Source organism: Mus musculus, chromosome 7 (genome assembly GCF_000001635.26).
Source record: "Mus musculus strain C57BL/6J chromosome 7, GRCm38.p6 C57BL/6J".
Taxonomy (NCBI): domain Eukaryota; kingdom Metazoa; phylum Chordata; class Mammalia; order Rodentia; family Muridae; genus Mus; species Mus musculus.
In genome coordinates this window covers 27,499,245-27,522,414 of record NC_000073.6, presented here as the reverse complement: position 1 = coordinate 27,522,414, position 23,170 = coordinate 27,499,245, and the positions used below count along the sequence as shown (strand labels likewise).

General features: G+C 49.8%; 1 protein-coding gene and 1 long non-coding RNA gene across 4 annotated transcripts; one reads left to right on the top strand and one right to left on the bottom strand.

The window, feature by feature from the left end:
• Positions 1 to 2,373: 2,373 nt before the first annotated feature.
• Prx (periaxin) lies at positions 2,374 to 23,110 on the bottom strand. Of its 3 annotated transcripts, XM_006539666.2 has the most exons (8): positions 23,050 to 23,110; positions 17,839 to 17,882; positions 17,652 to 17,750; positions 17,409 to 17,535; positions 14,312 to 14,468; positions 6,968 to 7,164; positions 5,236 to 6,375; positions 2,374 to 5,157 (listed from the first exon to the last, which is right to left on the bottom strand). In XM_006539666.2, the coding sequence occupies exons 4-8, from the start codon at positions 17,433 to 17,435 to the stop codon at positions 2,581 to 2,583; spliced, it is 4,098 nt and encodes a 1,365-aa protein (XP_006539729.1). In that variant the 5' UTR covers positions 17,436 to 17,535; positions 17,652 to 17,750; positions 17,839 to 17,882; positions 23,050 to 23,110; the 3' UTR covers positions 2,374 to 2,580. The 3 variants fall into 3 exon arrangements, with proteins under 3 accessions (XP_006539729.1, NP_932165.2, NP_062285.1); NM_198048.2 differs by having other exon boundaries at positions 2,374 to 6,375; positions 23,050 to 23,091; NM_019412.2 differs by having other exon boundaries at positions 2,374 to 7,164; positions 23,050 to 23,091.
• Gm15541 lies at positions 14,456 to 19,696 on the top strand. The gene is made up of 3 exons (XR_881907.3): positions 14,456 to 16,420; positions 16,963 to 17,143; positions 17,335 to 19,696. It is a non-coding gene; the product is annotated as a predicted gene 15541 (long non-coding RNA).
• Positions 23,111 to 23,170: the final 60 nt, after the last annotated feature.

Below are 23,170 nucleotides of genomic sequence, written 5' to 3'. Positions count from 1 at the left end.
AGATGGTTGTGAGCCACCATGTGGTTGCTGGGAATTGAACTCAGGACCTGTGGAAGAGCAGCCACTGCTCTTACCTGCTGAGTCATCTCTCCAGCCCCCTAATTAATTAATTAATTATTCACTTCACATCCCGCTTACTGCCCCATTCCCAGGCTATAAATATATATATATATATATCCGCTGTGACTAGAGTTACAGATGGTTGTGAGCTTCAAGGTGGGCTCTGGGAATCCAACCCAGATCCTCTGAAAAAGCAATAAATGCTCTTTTGGTTCCCCCCCCCCCCCCAGACAAGGTTTCTCTGTGTAGCCTTGGCTCTCTTGGAACTCTGTAGATCAGGCTGGCCTCGAACTCACAGAGATCTGCCTTGCCTCCGCCTCCTAACTGCTGGAATTAAAGAGTGCTGGGATTAAAGGAGAGCACAAGCACTGCCTAGCAGGGAACAAAAAGTTTTTTAGAGCACTTATGCTTAAGTCAGTCATTTGGGAGCCAGAGACAGGATGGGAACTGCCATACCCACAGCTCCAGTATATGGTGTATATGTTTTATATGGTATATATGATGTATATGGTATATATGGTGTATATGGCGTATATGGTGTATGGAGGCATCCCCAGAAGCTCCTCCCCCCACCCCCCAGGAATGGAGATCTGTCAGCTCTGAAGTATGGAAACCATAGAAGATGAGGCTGCTTGCCAGGCAGTTGTGGCACATGCTCTTAATCCCAGCACTCCGGAGGGGGATGCAGGTAGATCTCTGTGAGTTCAAGGCCAGTCGGGTCTACTGAGTTCCAGGACATCCAAGGCTGAAAAGCCCTCTCTTGAAAAACCAATAAATAAAGAATAAAAATAAAATAAGAAGAAGCTTGACATTTTGGTGAGAAATCAGAGGGGAAGAAAAACACTCAGGGGATGCCGAGGGAGGCTTGGTGGCAGTGACCTTGGTGGCACACGCTGGTGGCGCATGCTTTTAATCCCAACACCCAGAGGACCAGCCCGAGGTCAGTGTGGCTCTCTGTTAGTCTGAGGCCAGCTTGGTCCACAGATTGAGTTCCAGAACAGTCGAGGAGACACAGTGAGACCTTTTTTTTTTTAAGTGCTGGTGCAGAAAGTCCAAATGCTGTGGGGGAGTCCGCCAAAGGTGAGGAGGATAATGTCTGTCAAGGGTGGTGGACACAAAGGACCAGTGACTTGAGTGGGGAGCCACAGCGGGAGTGGATGAGAGCCCCTTGCTCTCCTTTTCTGTGATGAAAGTTCACAACTGCATGAGTGTGTGTGTGTGTGTGTGTGTGTGTGTGTGTGTGTGTGTGTGTGTGTGTGTGTGTGTGGTGTATGCAGAGAATGGCAGTGACCCATGTAGAAAAGACTTGGGGCTGAACTTGGAGTGGATGTCGCAGACAGACATACACTGAAGACAGTGGAGACCTAGATCCCTGCCAGTACCAAGAAGCCAAGAGAAAGTGTGGCCTACCATCCCGAGAGCTGAGGGCCCAGCAGTTGTTGGCTGCTCTGGAGCCTGGGGCTTGGTCCTAAATGGCAGCCAAGTATTTGAAGCTGAGGCTCTGAAATGTTGATTCCAAAGAAGGAAGCAGGAGGAGCCAGCCTCCTTGGGTGGAGCCCTAAGTGCACAGGGCAGTCAAACCAGAAAGACAGGAAAGGAGGCATGAAACCTAGCCTGGTGGCCTTGCTGGCAGAAATCTGTAATCCTAGCTAGTCTCAGAAGGCTGAGGCAGGAGGATTGAAAACAACTGAAAGGGGATTTAGAGTGAGATCAAAGCCAGCTCCAGGAACTTAGTGGAACTTGAAATGAAAAGTTATGGAGTTGGGAGGTAGCTCGGGTGGTGGAAAGCACTCTGCTAGCATGGATGAGACCACAAACTAAATTCCCAGCTCCATGTAAACCAGGCATGGTGGCACACTCCACCAGAAGTCAAGTCAAGTCTTGCTTATGGGAAGGGAAGATGGACAGGAGTTCACTGCAGAGGACAGCTGGCTCTCTACAGAGGGGCCCTGCTGGGCCCTGCTGTGCTCTGCTTCCCAAAGGCCTCTGGGAACTGTGAAGGGCAAGGGCAGGGCTTGCCTGTAATCCCAGCACTGAGAAGCTGAGGCTGTATGCAGCTTTCTGCCTGCATGTGTGCCTGCAGGCCAGAAGAGGGCACCAGATCTCACTATAGATGGTTATGAGCCACCATGTGGTTGCTGGGAATTGAACTCAGGACCTCTGCATGAGCAGCCAGTGCTCTTAACCTCTGGGCCACCTCTCCAGCCCCCAAGGCTGCAAGATTTTAAGTTCAAGCTGAGGTAACACTGCACAAGCCAGATGAAGGAAACATAAAGAGACCTTGTGTCCCCCACGAGAACCAAGACACATGACAACTTTTGAATTATTTTATTCCCATAGTTTGACATGATATACAGGCACTTTGGCCAATGAGGTGGCACAGGCCACTGGCTCCTGCCTGAGTCAGTTACCCACCTTCAAGCCCTCTGAGGATTAGTGCTAGTAATGTCACACACAAAATGGGGGGCTAGGCTGGGGAATGGAAAGACAAGAGGGGGAATCCACAGCTGTCCTGGGGCTTCAGATGGCAGCAGCCTGGGTTCCCTCAATCCTGGTGGAACCTGGAACTGCTGTTTCTGAAAATCCCACACTGGGCAGTCGGACCCTGAATCCACCTTCTTCCCGGTCCCTACTCCCACTCCGGGCCTTGGGGCTTAAGGACACCCTAGGAAAACGGAATTTGGGTGACTTCTCCCCAACTGGGGACTTGGAGGTTGCATCACCCTCCTGTCCCTTAGAGACTTTAGAAGGGGAAGCCAAGCCTACCCGAGGCAGGCGGACCCTTACCCTACCCCGGCGACTGGAAGCCCCTTCCCCACTGCCTTCTTCCTCCTCCTCAGGACTTGGAGAGCCTTCTCCGGAGACCGACTCACTCTGGCTGAAGCCCACTCGGGGTAGCCTGAGCTTTGGACTCTTAGCCTTTTCTCCAACTTCTATCCCTTCCTTGGCCTTTGCCAGACCAAACAGGGGCAGCCGAACCTTGAGTTTGTGCCCACCATCCCCATCACCCTCAACTACCTGGTACTCAGCGTGGCTACTCACTGGTGACGTGAGTTCCACATCGGGCAATGAGAGGTGGAAGGTGCGCTGGGCCTCGGGGCCCTGGGGCTCAACGCCCTCTCCTCTGCTTCCGGTCCCCAGTGTGGGCAACTTCAACTTTATCCCACCCTCACTCTTGGCTGCTTCACCAGCCTGGGCTTCATGGCCCAGCCCCACATCCAGCTCTAGCTGGGGCACTGTCACTGTGGGCATCTTGAAGATGCCCTCACCCACTAACAGATCACCCCCTGCCACCTGGGTTCCAGGTAGCTCCAGCATCACCTGTGGCACCTGGACCCTAGAGCCTGCTGTGCCCTCTGCAGAAGGGGCTACGATCTCAGGGCCTGCCTCCCCAAAGCTGGCCAATTCCACCTGGGGCAAAGAGATACCTAGTGTGGACACCCTCTGCACACTCTCCTGGCCCTCTGCAACCACCTGCCCAGTGGTGGACACCTGGAGGCCTGACGGCTTCACTCCACTGGTGACCTTCTCTGTCTCCTGAGCTCCCGGTGTGACCAATTCCACCGCAGGGATCTTAAGCTGCCCAGCTATGGCCTCCAGCTTTTCCCCGGGGCTGACACGTCCATCCTGAGTTTCTGCTTCCTTTCCTCGGGACAACCCAAAAGATGGCATTTTCAGCTTGGGCATCTTCACCTTCCCATCCCAGCCCCAACCCTTTCCCTCAAGCTCAGCCTCCCCTGCCACCAGTACATCAGCCTCAGAGTCCCGGCCTTTCACCCCAAACTTGGGCAGAGCAAATCTGGACGATTTAGGCTTGCTATCAGCTACTTCCACCTTGCCTGAGGGCAGCTGGGCATCCAGGCTGAGCTGTGGGATGGACAGATCCAGCGCTGGCAGCAACCCGGCTTCCCCAGCTCCCTTCGCTTCGGCCTCAGTCCCTGCTCGAGCTTTGGGAAGTGAGATGGTAAACTTGGAAACCTTCAGCTTGGTGGCTCGCCCAGGCCCCTCCACCTCTCCCTTGACAGCTTTGGGCCCTGAAAGTCCGAATTTGGGCAGAGAGAACTTGGAAGAGGGTTTGACTTTCATCTCCACCATCTCTAGCTGCTCTTTCTCAACTTCAACTGTGGGCAGCTGAGGAGTGACAATCTCCACAGAGGGCACACGAAAGCCCACCTCTCCAACACCCACTGCTACCCTGGGGCCCTCTGGCTTCTCCACTTTGCCTGGGACAGCTTCTTGGACTTGTCCCTCCAGGCCCAGGGCCCCAGGCAAGTCAAGCTCCACAGAGGGGAGAGAGAGGGAAGGGACACCAACATGGGATGCCTCAGTGCCCACCTCTGGCTGCAGACAGGGAAGTGTCATGAGTTTGTCTGGAACCTCAATACTTGCCTCCCCAGGCTTGCCCACTTTCCCCAACTTGGGCATGGTCATCTTGGGCAACTTGAAACTAAATTCAGTCCCTTTTGCCTGCTCCGCCCCTGCAGATTTCCTCTGTACCTCAGGAACCTTGGACAACTTCATCTCTGGCATCTTGGGAAGCTGCACCTCTGGGACCTGTGACACTTGCATTTCAGGCAGCCGAATGTCCGACACTTTGGGCAGCTGCAGCTCTGGAAGGGGGACATCAGGCACTGCCATGTCAGGCACTTTGGGGAGTTTTATTTCTGGAAGCTTCATTTCAGGAAGTTTAATGTCAGGCACTTTGGGCAACTGAACTTCTGGGAGGCGAATGTCGGGCATGGTCATCTCTGGCATCTTAGGGAGTTTCATCTCTGACACTTTGGGCAGCTGAACTTCCGGGAGGCGAACATCGGGCACGGCCATCTCGGGCATCTTTGGGAGCTTCACCTCGGACATTTTGGGAAGTTGTAGCTCCGGGAGGTGGACATCAGGCACGGCCATCTCAGGCATCTTTGGGAGCTTCACCTCAGACACTTTGGGCAGCTGAACTTCCGGGAGTCGTACATCCGGCACGGCCATCTCCGGCACCTTCGGGAGCTTCATCTCTGGTAGCTTCATCTCTGGAACTTTCGGGAGCTGTACATCTGGAAGGTGTACATCGGGCACGGCCATCTCGGGCACCTTCGGGAGCTTCATCTCTGGGACTTTCGGGAGCTGTACATCTGGAAGGTGTACATCGGGCACGGCCATCTCGGGCACCTTCGGGAGCTTCATCTCTGGGACTTTCATCTCAGGGACTTTGGGCAGCTGCACTTCCGGAAGACGAACGTCGGGTACAACCATCTCAGGGATCTTTGGAAGTTTCATGTCTGACATTTTGGGCAGCTGTACCTCAGGGAGTTGCACATCTGGAATGGCTGCCTCGGGCACTTTCGGGAGTTTGACCTCAGGAACCTTAGGGAGCTTTACTTCGGGCCCCTTGGGTGCCTTGACCTCAGGCCCAGTCACACCAATGCCGAAAGAGGGCATCTTGAGGGTGGGTAGCTTCAGCTTGCTCTCAGCAACAGCTTCAGGGCCAGAGGGCCGGGGTTCCAGGAGAGAAAGCCCAAAGGTGGGCATTCGAAGTCTGGGACCCTTTGCTTTGGCCTCAGGGCTGCCCTTGACTACTTTGGCTTCAGTGGCTTCCTTCCCCCGAATCCCAAAACGGGGGAAACTGAGCCGGGGCATCTTGAGGGCCACTTCAGGAACCTCTCCCTGGGCCTCCACCTCTGCACCCGGCAAAGCCAGGTCCACCCCCATAGACGGAGCTGCCACATCCAGGGTAGGGACTTTTACCACTGCAGCTCCTTCCTGGGTGTCCAGGCATGGAAGTGTGGGAAGAGTGGGTAGAGAGGGCAGGGTGGGGAGTTCCACTTGTGGAACCTGGATTCCCGTGGCTGGGGGCTCCACAGCCGGTGCAGCTGGGGCACCTAGCCCAAGGGTTGGCAGGTGAAGGGCAAAGCCGCTGGCTGCCTCTGTTGATGGGGTCCCCTTGGGAACTGAGACCTGAGGGACACCCACCTCGGCACTAGGCAGCCGAGGCCCAACTAGCTCTAACTGAGGGGCTGTGAACCCAGCTCCTGTGGCTGCCTCAGCTTCTGCCTTGGCCTTCCTTGGGGGAGGAGCAGCAGCAGCCATTCGGGCTACCTGGGCCTCTTCAGCTACTTCTCGGACACGCAGCCGAGGCAGCTGGAGGCGGCGACGGGCTGGGGCAGCTGGGACAGGTCCCTTGACAGCCTCGGCTTTGAGACCCCGACGCAGTCGGGAGAACTTGGGAAAAGAGAACTCGACGTCAACAGGGGCCAAATCTGCAGGGGTCCCCAGGGCCCCAGTCACCATCTTCTTCTTCTTCACAGGGGCCAGACTCTGGATGTTCTGAGGAGAGAGGAGAGAGGCAGGAGGCTGTGGGACAGTGGGAGGCTGGGAGTAGATAGAAAAATAACCCACCTAGTATACCAGGCTGGGAGAAGTTTGGGGTAGAGTATATCCCAAAACACATCCACCTTCCTGCCTGTCACTTCAGGAAGGCAATGACAGTCATTCAGAATCTCACAGTGATGTGGCAATGGGACAGGGATGTGGCAATGGGAACCCAAAAATTCTGGAATTTCCCCCAACATCCTTATTGTAGAGTTGGGGAAACTGCGACCCAGAGAGGAAAAGAAACTTGGGTCACTCAGTAACCCAACAGCCATTGGGCTAGAATCTGGCCTTCCAGGACTCCATGACCCCTAATGAGCCCGGGTTGCATGGTGGGGATGGGTGAGAACCACCTGCCAATAGGTGCACCCTTTGACAGGAGTGGAGTTTAGGAGCAGAGAACAAGGGACAGAGGGCGAATTAGTGTCGGGTTAGTGACAGACAGAGGGCCAAAGTGGGCCACAGTGAAAGGGAGTAGGGTTTACGGCGCAGCAGCGACCCGGTCACTGGGGCTGTCCTGGACCGGGACCGGGCTAAGCACGCGTACCAGCTTGGCCACTTTGGCCCGTGGGCCCTTCATCTCGTATCCAGACACCGTCCCGGGCCTCAGTGCCAGATCCCCGGTGGGCACAGTGCGCTTCAAGCAGAAGGAGACCTTGTAGGGCTCTGCGCATTGCAGCAGGCGAAGTGCATCCTCATATTTGAAGTTCTCAAAGAACACACGGGCACTCAGCAGCTGGTCCCCTGCAAACGAGGTGGAGGTGGGTCTGGAGTGAGTGTCTCCTGACTCCACCCACACTTGGGCCCACCCACTTCCAAGGAGTCAGCCAAGAGAGGCCCAATCCCAGATTTTGACCCTGCATATCCACAGGCCTCTAGCTTGAGAGGTAATTTCAGAGGTTATGGCTCCAAGAGCTTTAGCTTTAGCCCCGCCCCTTTCCGGAAGGAACCGATTCACTCGGGCCACTTATGGTTGTCTCTTCACTCTCCTTTTCCATCCTCATCATTCAAGCAGAGGGTTCCTTGTGAGATCAGAATCAGAAAGTAGCATCCTTGAGCACCCACAGGGGTTTCATGTAACTCAGTTCACTCTATAGCCGAGGATGATCTTAAACCCTTGACCCTCTTCCTCCAGCTCAAGGGCTAAGATTACAGGCATTTGCCACCACACCCTGCTATGGGTTATGAAGCTGAAAACCTATAAGGAGGTACCTTACCCTCTGTGGATGGCTCCTTCCCCAGCTTCTTGAATTCATAAGAATACACTGTTAAAATTGGAGACATAGCTCTGCGACAGAGCACACTTGTCTAGTACGAAGGGTGTCCTGGGTTCAGTCTCCAGTATGTTCAGTCTGTCCATATGACAGACAGGCTGACAGAAGATTCAGGCCGTGAATTGTCTTTGCCTAGACACAGGCCTCAGTTTAACAGAGATCCACCTGCCTTTGCTGTCCAAGTGCTGGGATTAAAGAAGTGTGTTGCTACACTTGCTCGCTCCCCTACTTTTTTTTTTTAATTAATTAATTAATTTATTTATTTATTTATTTATTTATTTATTATATGTAAGTACACTGTAGCTGTCTTCAGACACACCAGAAGAGGGCATCAGATCTCATTTCGGGTGGTTGTGAGCCACCATGTGGTTGCTGGGATTTGAACTTCGGACCTTCAGAAGAGCAGTCGGGTGCTCTTACCCACTGAGCCATCTCACCAGCCCCGCTCCCCTACTTTTAATGTATGTCTGTGTGTATATGGGCTCTGGAAACTGAACTCAGCACTCTTTTTTTTTTTTTTTTTTTTTTTTTTTTTGCGGGGGAGGGGGGGTTCAAGACAGAGTTTCTCTGTATAGCCCTGGCTGTCCTGGAACTCACTTTGTAGACCAGGCTGGCCTTTAACTCAGAGTGCTGGGATTAAAGGCGTGTACCACCAAGCCCGGCTGAACTCAGCACTCTTAACCGTGGAACCATCTTTCCAGGCTCTGGTAATACTCTTTTTTTTTTTTAATTTATTTATTTATTTATGGAAGTACAATGTAGATTTCTTCAGATACCCCAGAAGAGGGCATCAGATTTCATTACAGATGGCTGTGAGCGACCATGTGGTTTCTGGGATTTGAACTCAGGACCTCTGGAAGAGCAGTCAGTGCTCTTAACTGCTGAGCCATTTCTCCAGCCCGGTGATACTCTTTATTGTGTCTGTTTTAATATTTATTTTATTGCCGGGCATGGTGGCGCATGCCTTTAATTCCAGCACTTGGGAGGCAGAGGCAGGAGGATCTCTGAGTTCGAGGCCAGCCTGGTCTATAGAGTGAGTGCCAGGTCAGCCAGGGCTACACAGAGAAACCCTGTTCCGAAAATAAATAAGGGGCTGGAGAGATGGCTCAGCAGTTAAGGGCACTGACTGTTCTTCCAGAGGTCCTGAGTTCGATTCCCAGCAACCACATGGTGGCTCACAACCATCTTTAATGAGATCTGATGCCCTCTTCTGGTGTGTCTGAAGACAGCTATAGTGTACTTACATATAATAAATACATCTTTTAAAAAATTAAATAAATAAAATAATAATAATATTTATTTTATTTTTGTTTATGTGAATATGTGACTGTGAGTGTATGTGTATGTATGTGTGTGTGTGTGTATGTGTGTGTGTGTTTGTATTTGTGTATGTGTGAGTATGTATATGTGTGTGCATGTTTGAGTATATGTGTTTATGTTTGTCTTAGTGTGTGTGTTTTTTTGTATGTGTGTGTAAGTGTATGTATATTTGTATGTGTGTGTATATGTGTGTGTGTGTGTGTGTGTGTGTATGTATGTATGTATGTATGTATGTATGTATGTATGCTGGCTCCCACAGAAACGAGAGAGGGCTTTGGATTTTCTGGAACTGGAGTTACAGATAGTTGTGAGCTGCCCAGAAAGGGTGTCAGAGACAAACTCAGGTCCTCTGTTCAGCTTGTGTCTTAACCGCTGAGCTAGCTCTCCAACCTTGTTTGTTTGTTTGTTTGTTTGTTTTTGCTTTCTGAAGCTGGGTTTCCCTGTGTAGCTCAGGCTAGTCTTGATCTTTTTCTCACTATGACTCCAAGGCTAGCCTCAAACTATCAATCCTCCTGCCTCAGCCTCCTGAGTACTAGGATTATAGTACCCCAGTTTGGGGAATTTTGTGAAGCTTAGTAAGGTACCCACATTTATGCTTCCATCCTTGAATTCCCCCCTCTACACTTATTGGGTCCCCCAATCTCTGCAGGGAAGTTTTTGAGCACTATTCACCCAAGTATTAAAATTGTGAATGTACAAATCTCATGTAAACATAATATTTGCATAAAACCTATATACATTCACCCTGCATTCCCTGTACTTCATCTCTAGGTAAAATTTTGGAGTTTTATTATTATATTTTAGTGGGTTTTTTGTTTGTTTGTTTTTAATATATGAGCATTTTGCTTACATGCATGTCTATGCTCCGCATGTGCGCCTGGTACCCATAGAAGCCAGAAGAAGGTGTCGGATCCCCCAGGACTGGAGTCACAGAGTTTTTTTGAACTACCATGTGGCCACTAGGAATAAAATTTGGGTCTAAAGCTAAGCATGGTGATGCATGCTTTTAGTCCCAACACTTGGGAGGTAGAGGCAGGCATGGCTCTGAGTTTGAGGCCAGCCTGGTCTACAGAGTGAGTTCTAGGGCAGCCAGGGCTATACAGAGAAACCCTGTCTCCAAAGAAAAAGAAAAGAATCATCATCATCATCGTCGTCATCATCACCATGTTCCTCCTCCTCCTCATCCGGGTCCTCTGGAAGAGTAACCAGCACTCTTAAATGCTGAGCCATCTTCTCAGCCTAACTTTCTAACTTCTGGGTTTGTTTGTTTTTTGGTTTTTGGTTTTTTTTTTGTTGTTCTTGTTTTGTTTGTTTGTTTTGTTTTGTTTTGTTTTGTTTTTTATGATGCTGGAGATTGAATCCAGGGCCTTATGCATACTAGACTAATGTTCTACCACTGAGCCACACCCCAAGGCTCTCACTTCTGAACTCTAGGCAAGTGCTCTACCACTGAGCCAGAGCCCTAGTCCTCTTTTCTCTATCTTTGAGACAGGATGTTACTAAGTTGCCAAGGCAGACCTTGAACTTTCCATTCTCCTGCCTTGGACACTTAAATAACTTTGTTTGTTTGTTTGTTTGTTTGTTTGTTTGTTTGTTTGATACAAAATCTCCCTGTGTGGTCCAGACTAGCCTTAAACTCAAGAATCTCCTGCCCCAGGCTCCCAAGGGCTGTTGGAATGATAGCCCAGCACTACAAACTCCAAATTATATATGATACAATGTAAATACTATATAATAGTTGTTCCTTTGTGTTTTAAGATTTATTCTTTTGTGTTTGAGTACTTTGTTTCCATGCACAACAGTGCAGAGCCCAGAAGAGGGCATATGACCCTTGTAAGGGACAGTTGTGAGGCACAGTGTGGGTGTTGGGAACTGAACCCTGGTTCTCTGCATGGCTAGCAAATGCTCGTAACTGCAGAGTCCTATCTCTAGCCCCTTAGGGAATAACGAAAGAAGAAAGTCCAGACATGGGCTGGTGAGATGGCTCAGTGGGTAAGAGCACCCGACTGCTCTTCCGAAGGTCCAAAGTTCAAATCCCAGCAACCACATGGTGGCTCACAACCATCCATAACGAGATCTGACTCCCTCTTCTGGAGTGTTTGAGGACAGCTACAGTGTACTTACATATAATAAATAAATAAATAAACAAACAAACAAACAAACATTAAAAAAAAAAAGAAAGTCCAGACATGTTCAGTATGGGCACTTCCCCCCCAACACAGGCACAAATAATTTCAGTCTCTGATCGGCTGAATCCTCAGATACAGAATTCAGAAATGTGAAGGGTAGATTGTCTACCTAGGTGCCCTTCCACACCCCTAGTCAGTGTTCAAGAAACAGCTTTGATTTGCAGCATTTGATGGGTCCCAGGTTGCCTGTCATCCCAACCCTCCAGAGGCTGGAGCAGGAGAAATCAAAGGCTTGCCTGGAGCACAAAGGGAAACTTTGTCTCAAGAAATTAAAATAAGAAAACAAGCTGGGGGGCTGGAGAGATGGCTCAGCGGTTAAGAGCACTGACTGTTCTTCCAAAGGTCCTGAGTTCAAATCCCAGCAACCACATGGTGGCTCACAACCATCTTTAATGAGATCTGATGCCCTCTTCTGGAGTGTCTGAGGACAGCTACAGTATATTTACATATAATAAATAAATAAAATTAAAAAAAAAGATTCACTTTAAAAAAAAAAAGAAAAAGAAAACAAGCTGGGCATGGTGGCAATGCCTTTAATCCCAGCACTTGGGAGGCAGAGGCAAATGGCAGTAGTAAGTCAGTTCGAGGCCAGCCTGGTCTACAGAGGGAGTTCGGGATAACCAGGGCTACATAGAGAAAGGCTGTCTTGAAAAACCTAACCAAACCAAACAAACAAACAAGAAAAGACTAAAGGCCGTGTCTGCCAAGCTCCTATCAGGTAGCACGTTGAAGCCTGGCAACTGCTCCTCTTATCCCTTTCTGTTCTCTTGGATACTGCTCAGAGCCTGGGCATGCTTTCCCTGGCACAGTGTTTTGTGTTTTCTTATTCTTTCTCTGAGGCTCCCACACCCCTCCCCCCATCCCTTTAGCCATGTGACTACTTACTAACCTCCATTGCTTTCTTGGACCCTAACTTAAAAGACCTGGCTCTCTCTCTTCCTCTCCCCCACTCAACAATTGCTAAGACTTACTGCCTGCACTGGGGTTTTTCTCCCAGTCTGTAATAAAATTGTCCTTGGGTGTTTTGTTTTGTTTTGTTTTTTAAAAAACACTCCGACCTTGTCTTTCTCCAAACAGGTATCAGCAGGCCACTCAGTCCTCAGGTCAAACCTCCTTGGAGATTCCCCACAACCAATGAAGTGGGGATGAAACCTGGCCAGTCACTCTATCACCTAAAAGTGATGCCTAGAAGCATCCTTGAGGCCTCCCTCTCTATGGTAGCCCACACCTAGTCCTGAATATCTGAGAGTCAAGTCCTTCCAACACCACCATATTAAGCCTGCCCATCCATCACTTCTTAGAGGCTAATTGATCTTGTCCCTGATGCTGCCTCTTACATTTCAGCCAACTGTAAATAAAGCAGCTAAACAAGACTCATTTCTGCTTCTCTTCTGCTTATGTCACAGAATAAAAGTCATAGTCCTTATGAGCCCTTCAAAACTGCCCTTGCCCCTACCTTCTCATGAGTTTCACCCCACTATTCTGTAAGTTTCTTTTATTTATTCATTTATTTATTTATTTATTTATTATATGTAAGTACATTGTAGCTGTCTTCAGACACTCCAGAACAGGGAGTCAGATCTCGTTACAGATGGTTGTGAGCCACCATGTGGTTGCTGGGATTTGAACTCTGGACCTTCGGAAGAGCAGTCGGGTGCTCTTACCCACTGAGCCATCTCGCCAGCCCTTCTGTAAGTTTCTTATGTGTAGGGACCTTTCTGTGTTCTGTTCACCATTGTAGCCAAAGCAGTAAGATGCTTAGTAAATAACTGTTATGGAACGGGATGTACTTCACTGGTAGAAGGCTTGCCTAGAGCTCACCAATGAGAGGCTGGGAGCACAGTTCATAGAGCATTCACCTAGCATTCATCCAAAAAGCCCTGGGTTCCATCCTCAGTATGACAAAAATGAACATATACATTTTAAAAATAATTAATTAAAGAAAGAATAATTGCTACATGCAATGCATAAGTTGAAACAGCTCTATCCATAGTTCTTAAAAACATCTTTCATTTAATTAAGTTCCTCTCTCCATCTCAAGTTAACTCCACCCCTTTTTCCTGTCCCAATAACACATTAATTAGCACTTACATAGTGCTTACTGTGTGACACTTATCTGTGTGCTGTTTTCAAAACCTGACTCATTTAAGCTACATAATAACCTCATGAGGTCAGTGCTAATTATTCCCATTTAAAGATGAAAATATGGAGACACAGAAATATCACGAGGGTTCTGGGAGTCCAACACAGACAATGAACCGGCCCTAAATAATCATAGTGCCAGCTGGGCATGGTCGCTCAGGCCTGTCATCCCAGCTACCCTGGAGGCTGAGGCAGAAGGATCAAAAGTTCAAGGCCAAGGGCTGGCAAGATGGCTCAGCAGTTAAGACTGCTCTCTGCTCTTCCAGAGGATCTATCACCCACTTGGTGGCGCACAGGGGATTCCGAGCCCTCTTCTGGCCTCCAGGGGTACAACAGATACATCACACACCGACATAGTTGGTGGCAAAACATCCATACAAATAAAATAAACTAATTATTTTTTAAGTTTACAGCCAGGGTTACACAGGAAGTTCAAGGCCAACTCGAGCAATTTAGACTCAAAAATTTTAAAAAAATAGAAAGACGGGCATAGGGGTGCGTGCCTATATCCCAGCTTTTGGTAGACGAAGTACATCCTCAGCTGTACAGCGAGTTCAGGCAGGCCTGGGCTCCTTTCCGAGCCCCCAAAACAATGTAATTCGGTGGTAGAGCAAAGGCCTGGCATGCTGGAGGAGCTAGATTCAGAACAAGGAAAGCCTCGCCACAACCTCTTAACCCCGCCTCCTAGCAAATAAGCACAACTTCAGTTTCATCCTGCCAGCACTCTAGGCGGATACCTAACCACACCCATGCAGGTCAACCCTGACCCACCAGGCCTTCAGACTCCGCCCCACTCCGCCACGCCCCCGCCAGGCCCCGGACCCAAAGCAGATTCCTAACTCCGCCTCCACAGACCCGATGTGCCCCGCCCTCCCCAAGTCACGCCCCCAGCGCGGTGGCCAAGGCAAATTCTTAACTCCGCCCCCATAGGCCGGCTCCGCCTTGCCATATGCAGACCACGCCTACCTTCTTGCAAGCTGAGGCTCTTAGCTGCCGGTGAGTCCTCTCGCAGCTCACGGACAAAGATTCCTTCTTTGCCGCCGCCTGCTACGTTGAAGCCGCTGACCCCGGTCTGTGCCTCGGTCTCCACGATAATCTCCACCAACTCCGCCCGTCTCAGCTCCTGCGAGGGGCAGCAAGGGGTCGCCATGGAGCTCCAAGACGGCAACTCGCCCAGAGCTCGCCATGGCGTTCCTTCTCTAGGACCCGCGTTGTGGTTAAACAGCTCTCCTTTCCCGCTCGCTCTCTGGGAGGGTCGCGGTCCGAAAAGCAAGGGGCGGGGCGGGGCTGGAAGAAGAGGGGATGAGTAGGCGGGGCAAGATCATGGGGCGGGACTAGAAGTGCCAAATTAGGTGATTTTGAGAAGCTTATTAATTTTCCATTCTTTCTTCCTTTTCTTCCTTTTTTTTCATTTTATTTTTGAGACAGGGACTCCTGTAGCCCAGAACGTCCTAGAAATCCTCCTTCAGAGATCCTCCTTAAAGTACTGGGACTAAAGTCATAAGACAAAATGCCAATTCCAATATCCATATTTTAAAGACCAAATGGGGCTTTAATAACTACACAACAAGCCTAGGGATTTAACCCAGTGGTAGAAGTCTTGCATAGCACGCACGAGGTTCTGAGTTCTGTTCCCAACATGAAACTAAACAAACCAAAATATAAAATATTCAGCTTGATAATAGTTATTCCTACAGGACAAAGGCATGCCTCTAATAAAGGGAGACACCCTTAAGCCATGCGGGATGGAAGAATGGGGTCTTGCCCTCTGTGGGCTTGAATATGTGTAAGAATGCTGTTGTGAACTCTTAACTCCAAGACATGCATAACTCCCCCGGGAAAAGGAATCCAATGAAGGGGGGGGGGGTGCGTGGGTAATGAATGGTGACCGCAGCAGAACTGGCATTCATGGTATTTGCTGGCCCTGGCTCTGAAACACGCTAGAGGGTTCACATCTGCTTCCCAGAAGGGGAAGCGAGAGGTCTGATTCTGTCTAGGAAACCACAAGATTTTGCGGAGCACCTTGCACTTCTGGGCCTGTTGCTGTACTGCAAAGTTGGGTGGTGTGAAAGGAAAGTCTGGTTGTGAACTGAAACCTGACCAAGCATGGATGGACCTGGGAGAATGCAAGGCACTGCGACCAGCCAGGAGAGGGAAAATCAGGCCTAGACTAGATGCCCTACTGCAGTGGGACTAGAGCAGGAGAATATGAAACATTAGTTGGGGGGGGGGGAGCTTCTTGGAACAGTAGGGTCCTTCCACTCCCCTTTGGACAGCATCTTGTGTCTCCCCGTGTTTTTTTGGGAAGTCACAGGAAGGCAGTAACTCCTAGGAATTTAAAGTGACTTACTTAATGCCTCAAAGCACATTAACAGCCAAGTCTTGTCTTAGGTATTCCACCCCAGGACTCTATAGGCCGTGACCCCATTGCCTGTCACCCTCAGCCTTAATGAGGCTCCTTTGTAAGTAGAGCCACCCAGCCTGGTACTCAGTAGAAGAGGTTAAAACTGCTAACATCGAATCTGAAAGCAGTGGCAGTGACTGAAGGTGATCTCTTGGTACCAGACTATGCAGTAGTCCAAAAAATGAACCATCGGAGTTCCCAGAGATGGGGACCATCACCCCACCTCACCAGTGGGGAAGCTGGGGCTCCAAGAAGTTAGGTCACCTGCTTAGGGCTGTACATAAAGCAGGAAAGGACTGGATTTGCCTTGTGGGTCCCTACGTCCTCTACAGTGACTTTGTACTTTGTCAGCTCTTATCTGTAGTGGGGTGTTTTGACTCAGGGTCTTACTCTGTATTTCAGGTTGGCCTCTAACTCACAGTAGTCCCCCTGCCTCAGCCTCCTGAGTACAAGTGCTAGGATCATAAGCATGTATCCATGCTTGGTTATAACTAGTCTCTTCTGATAAAATATTTCTGTTGAATTTTTTGGTTTTGTTTTTGTTTTTCAAGACAGGGTCTCAAGGCACTGGCTGTCTGTCCTGAAGCTCACTGTGAAGACCCTGAACTCACTGATCCACCTGCCTCTGCTTCCCAAGAGCTAGGATTAAAAGCCTGTGCTATCACACCCAGGTATGTTTAAATTTATTTTAAAATGACTTGGGAGCTGGGCAGTGGTGGTGCACTTTAATTCTGGCACTCAGGAGGCAGAGGCAGGCAGATCTCTGAGTTTCAGGCCAGCCTGTTCTGTTTACAGACTACAGAGACAGTTCCAGGACAGCCAAGACTACAAAGAGAAACCGTATTATTAAAAAAAAAAAAAAAAAAAGGTAGGGGCGAGGCAGCAAAACAACAAGATAAACAAAGGATTTTGTGTGCATCGGCGTTTTGCCTGCGTGTAACGCTGTGCACCACATACGTGCTTAGTGTCAGTGGAGGTCAGAGGAGTGAGTGTGTCAGATCTCTAAGGGGTTTGAACCCCCATGTGGTTGCTGGAAATTGAAAGGAATCCTCTGGAAAAGCAGCCAGTACTCTTAACCACTTTGCCATCTGTCCAGCCAAGGGTTTCCCTTTTTTGTTTGTTTTGTTTGTTTACATTTATTTATGTGTGTGTATAATGCATGAAGGTCAAAGGAATCAATTTTAGGATCCGGGTCCTCTCCTCTACCATGTAGCTTCCAGAAGATTGCACTCAGGTCATCAGACTTGGCAGCAAGCACCTGTACCCACTGAGCCCATCTGCTGGCCCCTCTGCTGGGTTTCGTCATCGTCATCATCGTCATCGTCGTCATCATCACCATCACCATCATCATCCTCATAATCGAGGGCTGACTCCAAGATCTTGTGCATATTAGGGTACTTTACCCCTGAGTGACACTTTTTTTTTTTAATCTTTGTGGGATAGGACCTTACTAAATTGCCCAAGTTGACCTTGAACTTGAAAGCCAAAATGATAGGCATAAGCCACCACACCCATCTGTAGGCCCCGAGCGCGTTGTATTGAGCATTTGACATGTTAATTTCTCCCTCACATTTCCTATTTCCAGCTTCCAGGTGGGGATACCAAGGCCCAGAGAAGCCGGGACATGCCTTCTTGGCACCCTAACCTGTGGACACCCACCTCAGCGCTGCGGCTCCTGGCCTCCATAGCTCTGCAGAGAGTCACCTGGGGGCTCGAGCTCCCGTGTCCTCTCCTCCTTCTGCTGCAGGACCACCTTCAGCTCCTCATGGAGCAGCTGCCGCTGAGCCTGGGGGTATAAGATGGAGGCCTGAGGCAAGGAGGGATTGTCGGGTAGAGATGGGGCTTGCCAGAGAGGTCGAGTGCAGGGATGGCATCAGGCGGGCGGAGAGTAGGGCCCCTCACCGCTTCTTGAGTGATGGCCTTTTCTCCTGACAGGAGCCCCACTCGGGGTGATGCACAGCTGTAAGCAGGAATCTCACTCTTCCTTTGAGGTCTTGCTGCCTGCCAAGGAGAGAGAGACAAGGGGCGTGGGACATCAGACAGACCCAGGGAAGATAGAGAGGGGCATGCGGAACCAGCCAGCTCTCACCTGAGGGTCACTTCCAGCTTCCTGGGCCTCCTGGGTCTGGGGCTCTAGGAAGAACAACACACACAGTAGTATTATCTCATATCCCCTGTGCTCGTTCTGACGATTCTTTGTGCTCAAGTGCCTTACGGTTATTTCCCAGGCCAGCCTGGATAGCCTCCGTAGTGAGACACTGCCTCAAAAGCCTGAATGCCGAGCCAGGAACGCTTGCCCGGTAGTACACACTGGCAGTCCCATCATGTCTGGTTTGTTCTGTGCTAGTGAGTCAATCCCAGGGTTTTGCGCATGCGAAGCTACCATTTTACCACCTGAGCTACATTCCTAGGCCTCGCTTTGAGTTTGAGACAGGGTCTTTGAACACATTAGCCTCAAATTCTCTAGGTAGCTGAAGATGACTTTGAGCTATTGCCCTCCTCCCACCCCATTTCAGCCTCCCAAATACCGGGGTCACAGGCAAATGTCACCGTCTTTAGTTTACCAGACAGCTACTTTACTGAAAATATGCCGTCTCAGAGAAGCCAAGCAAATTTGTACCGGTGTGGCACACAACCCAAGAAGAAGGCACAGAGAAGGCAGCCTCCAGCCGGGCCCTCCTGGTGACATGGAGGAGGTGACTGTCTCTGAGCTTGGCCCCCACCTGGCATGCCAGCCCGCCAACCCCTGCCACACAGGAAAAGGTCAGGCTCATGCGGCACATTCCCTCACACAATGGCCAGTCTGCTGTGCCAGTCACATTCTGCCCCTGCCCACCCGCCCACCCACCCACTGCCATACAATGGCCCTTCATAGCTCGGCCCTGGAGCAAAGGAGATCAGTCAGTAGAGTGCTTGCCTAGCATGCACAAAGGCCCTGGGGTCAGTTCTCCAGAATTTCCTAAACCAGGCATGGTGGCACACAACGATAATCCCAGTATTTTTTTTTTTTTTTTAAAGATTTATTTATTTATTATATGTAAGTACACTGTAGCTGTCTTCAGACACTCCAGAAGAGGGCGTCAGATCTTGTTACAGATGGTTATGAGCCACCATGTGGTTGCTGGGATTTGAACTCCTGACCTTCGGGAGAGCAGTCGGGTGCTCTTACCCACTGAGCCATCTCACCAGCCCGATAATCCCAGTATTTGGCAGGTAGAGACAGGAAGATGAAACAATTCAAGGTCATTCTTAGCTCCCTAGGCCAACCACATGAAATGGGTCTATGCAACACAACAAACTTAGGTCACAATTGGCTGAACTAGACAACCCTCTGGACGCATCCACACATGCTGTAATCACACCCCCTCAAGCCCACCACTGGCCCCCAGTATCTGAAAGCTCCTGTCAGCAACTCCTAGGAATCCCAGATTCTGTCTCTAAGCCCAGCCTCCCTTGTGAACCCTTTCGGCTCCTGCACACAAGCTGAACACCTCTCCTAAGATGGCTTCCCTGTGAACCAGGCCCTGGCACAGGGACAGAGATCAAGGCTTGGTGAGAAGTTTCCTGTCCAGAGTCACAAAGCCAGGATGAGGCAGAGTAAAGACCTATGCCCTTGGCCTCTACTCTACACCTAACTAATTTGCGGAGCTGCTGGGGAGAGTTGAGGTGAGCAAGAGGAGTCAAGCTGAATAAATTCCAGAGGACCTTGTCGGTGCCAGGCCTGGCCGCGGGACACTATTTTGCTGACAAGTAAAGGAAAGTTAAAGACAGACTGTCGTAAACTGGGTGTGGCCGGAGACTCCTGTAATCAAATAGGATTATGAGTTAAAATGTAGCCTGAGCTACATGAGACCCTGTCTCAAAAATACTGAAAAAATACTGGAAGGCAGGAAGATTTATGGTTTATGTCCAGCAACATGTTCTGGCTTCATCCTGAACATGACCATCTCAAAAAAAAAAAAAAAAGAAAGAAAGAAAGAAAGAAAGAAAGGAAGGAAGGAAGGAAGGAAGGAAGGAAGAAAGAAAGAAAGAAAGAAAGAAAGAAAGAAAGAAAGAAAGAAAGAAAGAAAGAAAGAAAGAAAGAAAGAAAGAGAAAGAAAAGGAAAGGAAAGGAAAGGAAAGGAAAGGAAAGGAAAGGAAAGGAAAGGAAAGGAAAGGAAAGGAAAGGAAAGGAAAGGAAAGGAAAGGAAAAATTTACAAAAACAACAAAAGGAGTGGGGACCTGAGAGATGGCTCAGCGGTTAAGAGTGCTGGCTGCTCTTCCAAGGGACCTTGGGTTCAATTCCCAGCATCCATACGATAGCTCAAAACTGTTTGTACTAGGGGATCTGGCATCTTCAAACATACATGTAGGCAAAACATTAATGCACATAAAATAAAAATAAATAAATCTTTTTAAAAAAAATGGGAGTTGCCGGGTGTAGTGGCACACGCCTTTAATCCCAGCACTCGGGAGGCAGAGGCAGGCGGATTTCTGAGTTCGAGGCCAAGCCTGGTCTACAAAGTGAGTTCCAGGACAGCCAGGGCTACACAGAGAAACCCTGTCTCGAAAAAAAAAAAAATGGGAGTCAATAAGGTCTGCGGGGAACCTCTGGGGAGAACCTTGACCTGACATAGTGGCAGATACCAAGGAGGATGTTGAAGGCCACATTCTTGCTCTGGGCCCAGGCAATGAGGCAACACCTAGAACCTGACACAGGAAGCCTAGGCAGGACGGGCAACACAGTGTCCCCCTTCTTCATCCCTCCCCTTTTCATCTGTCCCTGGAACAGCTGCCCAGCCCAAGTTATATTTAGGCCTCTGAGCCCTTCCTGAGCCACATGCCCAGCTCCTGGGCAGGGGTGGGGGCAGCTTCCGAAGGAAATGTTCCCTCTGCAGTCACTCTTTGTTCTCAGACCTGCCCATCCCACTAGGTAAGGAAGTGGAGGACAGGCTTCCGGGGAGTCCCTGGTTTGTGTCACAGGAAGAGGGAATGAGGTTCTCCTGTTGAATTGTGGCCTGGCAGAACTTTCTGGAGGCTGACAGCTCATTTCCCGAGACACTACCCTAGCATACGCCTGAAATTCATCCAAACTTTTCAAGGACCCTGTTTCTAAAACACATTTATTTTGTGTTAAGGTCTGGAAATGTCTTAGGCAGGCGGTGGTGACGAGCGCCTTTAATCCCAGGCCTCAGGAGGCAAGAAGCAGGCAAAGGAGGAGTTCGAGGCCAGCCTGGTCTACAGAGTAATTTCCAGGACAGCCAGGGCTACACAGAGAAACCCTGTCTCGGAAAACAAAACAAAACAACAACAAAACAAAACAACAACAAAACAGAAATGTAATGTCTTTTTATCAATGTTGGGCATTGAACCTAGGAGCTCATAGTTGCTCAGTGGTAGAGCATTTGGCCTCTGATCCCTCTACTCTATTTGTTGTATGGGGGATACAAAGTCTCATGTACCCCAGGATGGCCTCTGGCTCCCTACGTAGCTCAGGATGGCCTTGAGCCTTTGAGCCTCCTTCATCTACCTCACTCCCTCGTGCTGGGATTACAGGCTCAACCACAGCAGGCTTTATGGGATGCTGGACATCAAGCCCTTGGCCTCGCCCATGCTAGGCAAAGCTCTCTACCAACTGGTCTGTGTTCTCTAACATATCCCAGCCTTCTTTCCCCTTTTCATTTTAAGGCACAGTCACACTAAGTTGCCTAGAATGGCCTTGAGTTGGCTTAGCAGGCTAACACCATCAGGCCCAGATCTACTTGTCTGTTTTAGGTGCCATTCAAACCCGTGGTGTGGCTCAGAGGCAGATATCATCATCGGGGCCTTCCCATGACCCAGCTAAGGATTCTTTTCTTCTGGCTCCCTCCCCCCAAGAGCTGCTGTCTACCTCATGTGTGAATTCTGCCCTCTCAGAGCCTCGACTTCCCTAAGCCATCTATGGTCTGCTGCCCTCACCAATGCCCAGCCCAGCCTGGCCCCCGGACACTAAGACCATGTAATGAGTCTAAGAGGAGGTGCCCAGCTATGACCCCTTAGGTTGGCCCAGCTCCAGTGCTTCCTCAGTCCAAGTACATGGAAAAAACCTTCTCTTTGGGGCCTCAGTTTTCTTACCAGTAAGAAGTATGCATCCAATAAAAGTAGTTTCATTGGCATGGTGCCAGCTTGTAATCCCAACACTTGGGAAGCTGGGGTCAGAGGATTGTGAGTTGGAGGCCAGCCTGGAGTCTGTCTTCAATACACACACACATACACACACACACACACACACATACACACACACACACCCCAACAGGTACTTTGACTATTCCTCACATATGGTAAGTGTTCAGTTATAAACTAATTTCTGGCAACATCAGAGTGCAGAGAGCAGGGGCTATGCACCTGTTTCTCAGATTCAGCCATCTTTGTATGTTTGAGACAAAGTTTCCTGGTTGTGCAGGCTGGCTTCACACTCCCCGTGTAGCTGAGGGTGACCTTGAACTCTTGATCCTTCTGCCTCTCTCCACCTCTGTTATGTTGGGGTTACAGGCATGACCCATCGCACCTGTCTTCAATACCCAGCCTTCGTACCACAGCAGCCCCCCAATTCCTCCCAACCAAAAGGGAACATCAAATTGAGGCACCAACTAAATTTCAAGTCCTGTCTCCTACCAATGGGATCAATGCTAGCTCTCCAGCACCCACCTTCAAAGACCAAGAACCCTTTCCCAGCAATTCACATATTCCACCCAAGGGGCCTCTATCTGCCCATCTTACAGATAGGAAAGTGAAGACAAAGGGATAGCCCGAAGCTGCCCAGGCAGGTATAGGTGGGCACACCTATAATGCCAGAACTCATGAGACTTTATAAACTCAGAGGCTTTTCTGGAGTCTAAAGGCAGCCTGGCTTATATAGAAAGAATCTGAGACTGTGTCTCCAAAAGCACTAAAGGAAGGGCTACAGAGAACACCGTAGACTGGGTAGATAGAGGCTTGCCTAGCATGCATGAGGCCCTGGATTCCATCTCCAGCACACTAATACTCAGCGCGGTTGTGCATGCCTGTGACCCTGGCACTTGGGAGGCGAAAGCAGGGAGTCTACAAGCTCAATTATATCCAGCTACATAAACTGGAGCCCATCCTGAACCACGAGAGATCAAAGGACCCACACACACACAACATTGGGAGCATAGAATTTGAACCCAGAGCCTGGTTCTGAAGTCCATGAATTTGACTCCTATGTTAATCTCCCTTCCCAGACCTCCCAGAACCCTGGGCTGTGTTCCTAGGGATGCTCAGCCCAGTCCACTCCAGAGTGGCCAGCTGATTATTTCTTACCGGTGGGCCTCCAGACACCTCCAGAGCTCCTTGGTCTGTCTGTTTAGTCCTAGCCTTGGGCTGGGAGGGAAAAGGAATGGGAAGGGGGGGGCAGAAGGGGGACCCTGGCCATTGGCTGTCC

Coding starts and splice junctions, on each gene's coding strand:
- Prx (NM_198048.2), bottom strand. CDS start 17,435: ATGGAGGCCAGGAGCCGCAGCGCTGAG. Junction 14,469..17,408: donor CCAGGAGCCGCAGCGCTGAG/GTGGGTGTCCAC, acceptor TGCCCCTCGCAG/GAGCTGAGACGGGCGGAGTT. Junction 7,165..14,311: donor GAGCCTCAGCTTGCAAGAAG/GTAGGCGTGGTC, acceptor CCTCGTTTGCAG/GGGACCAGCTGCTGAGTGCC.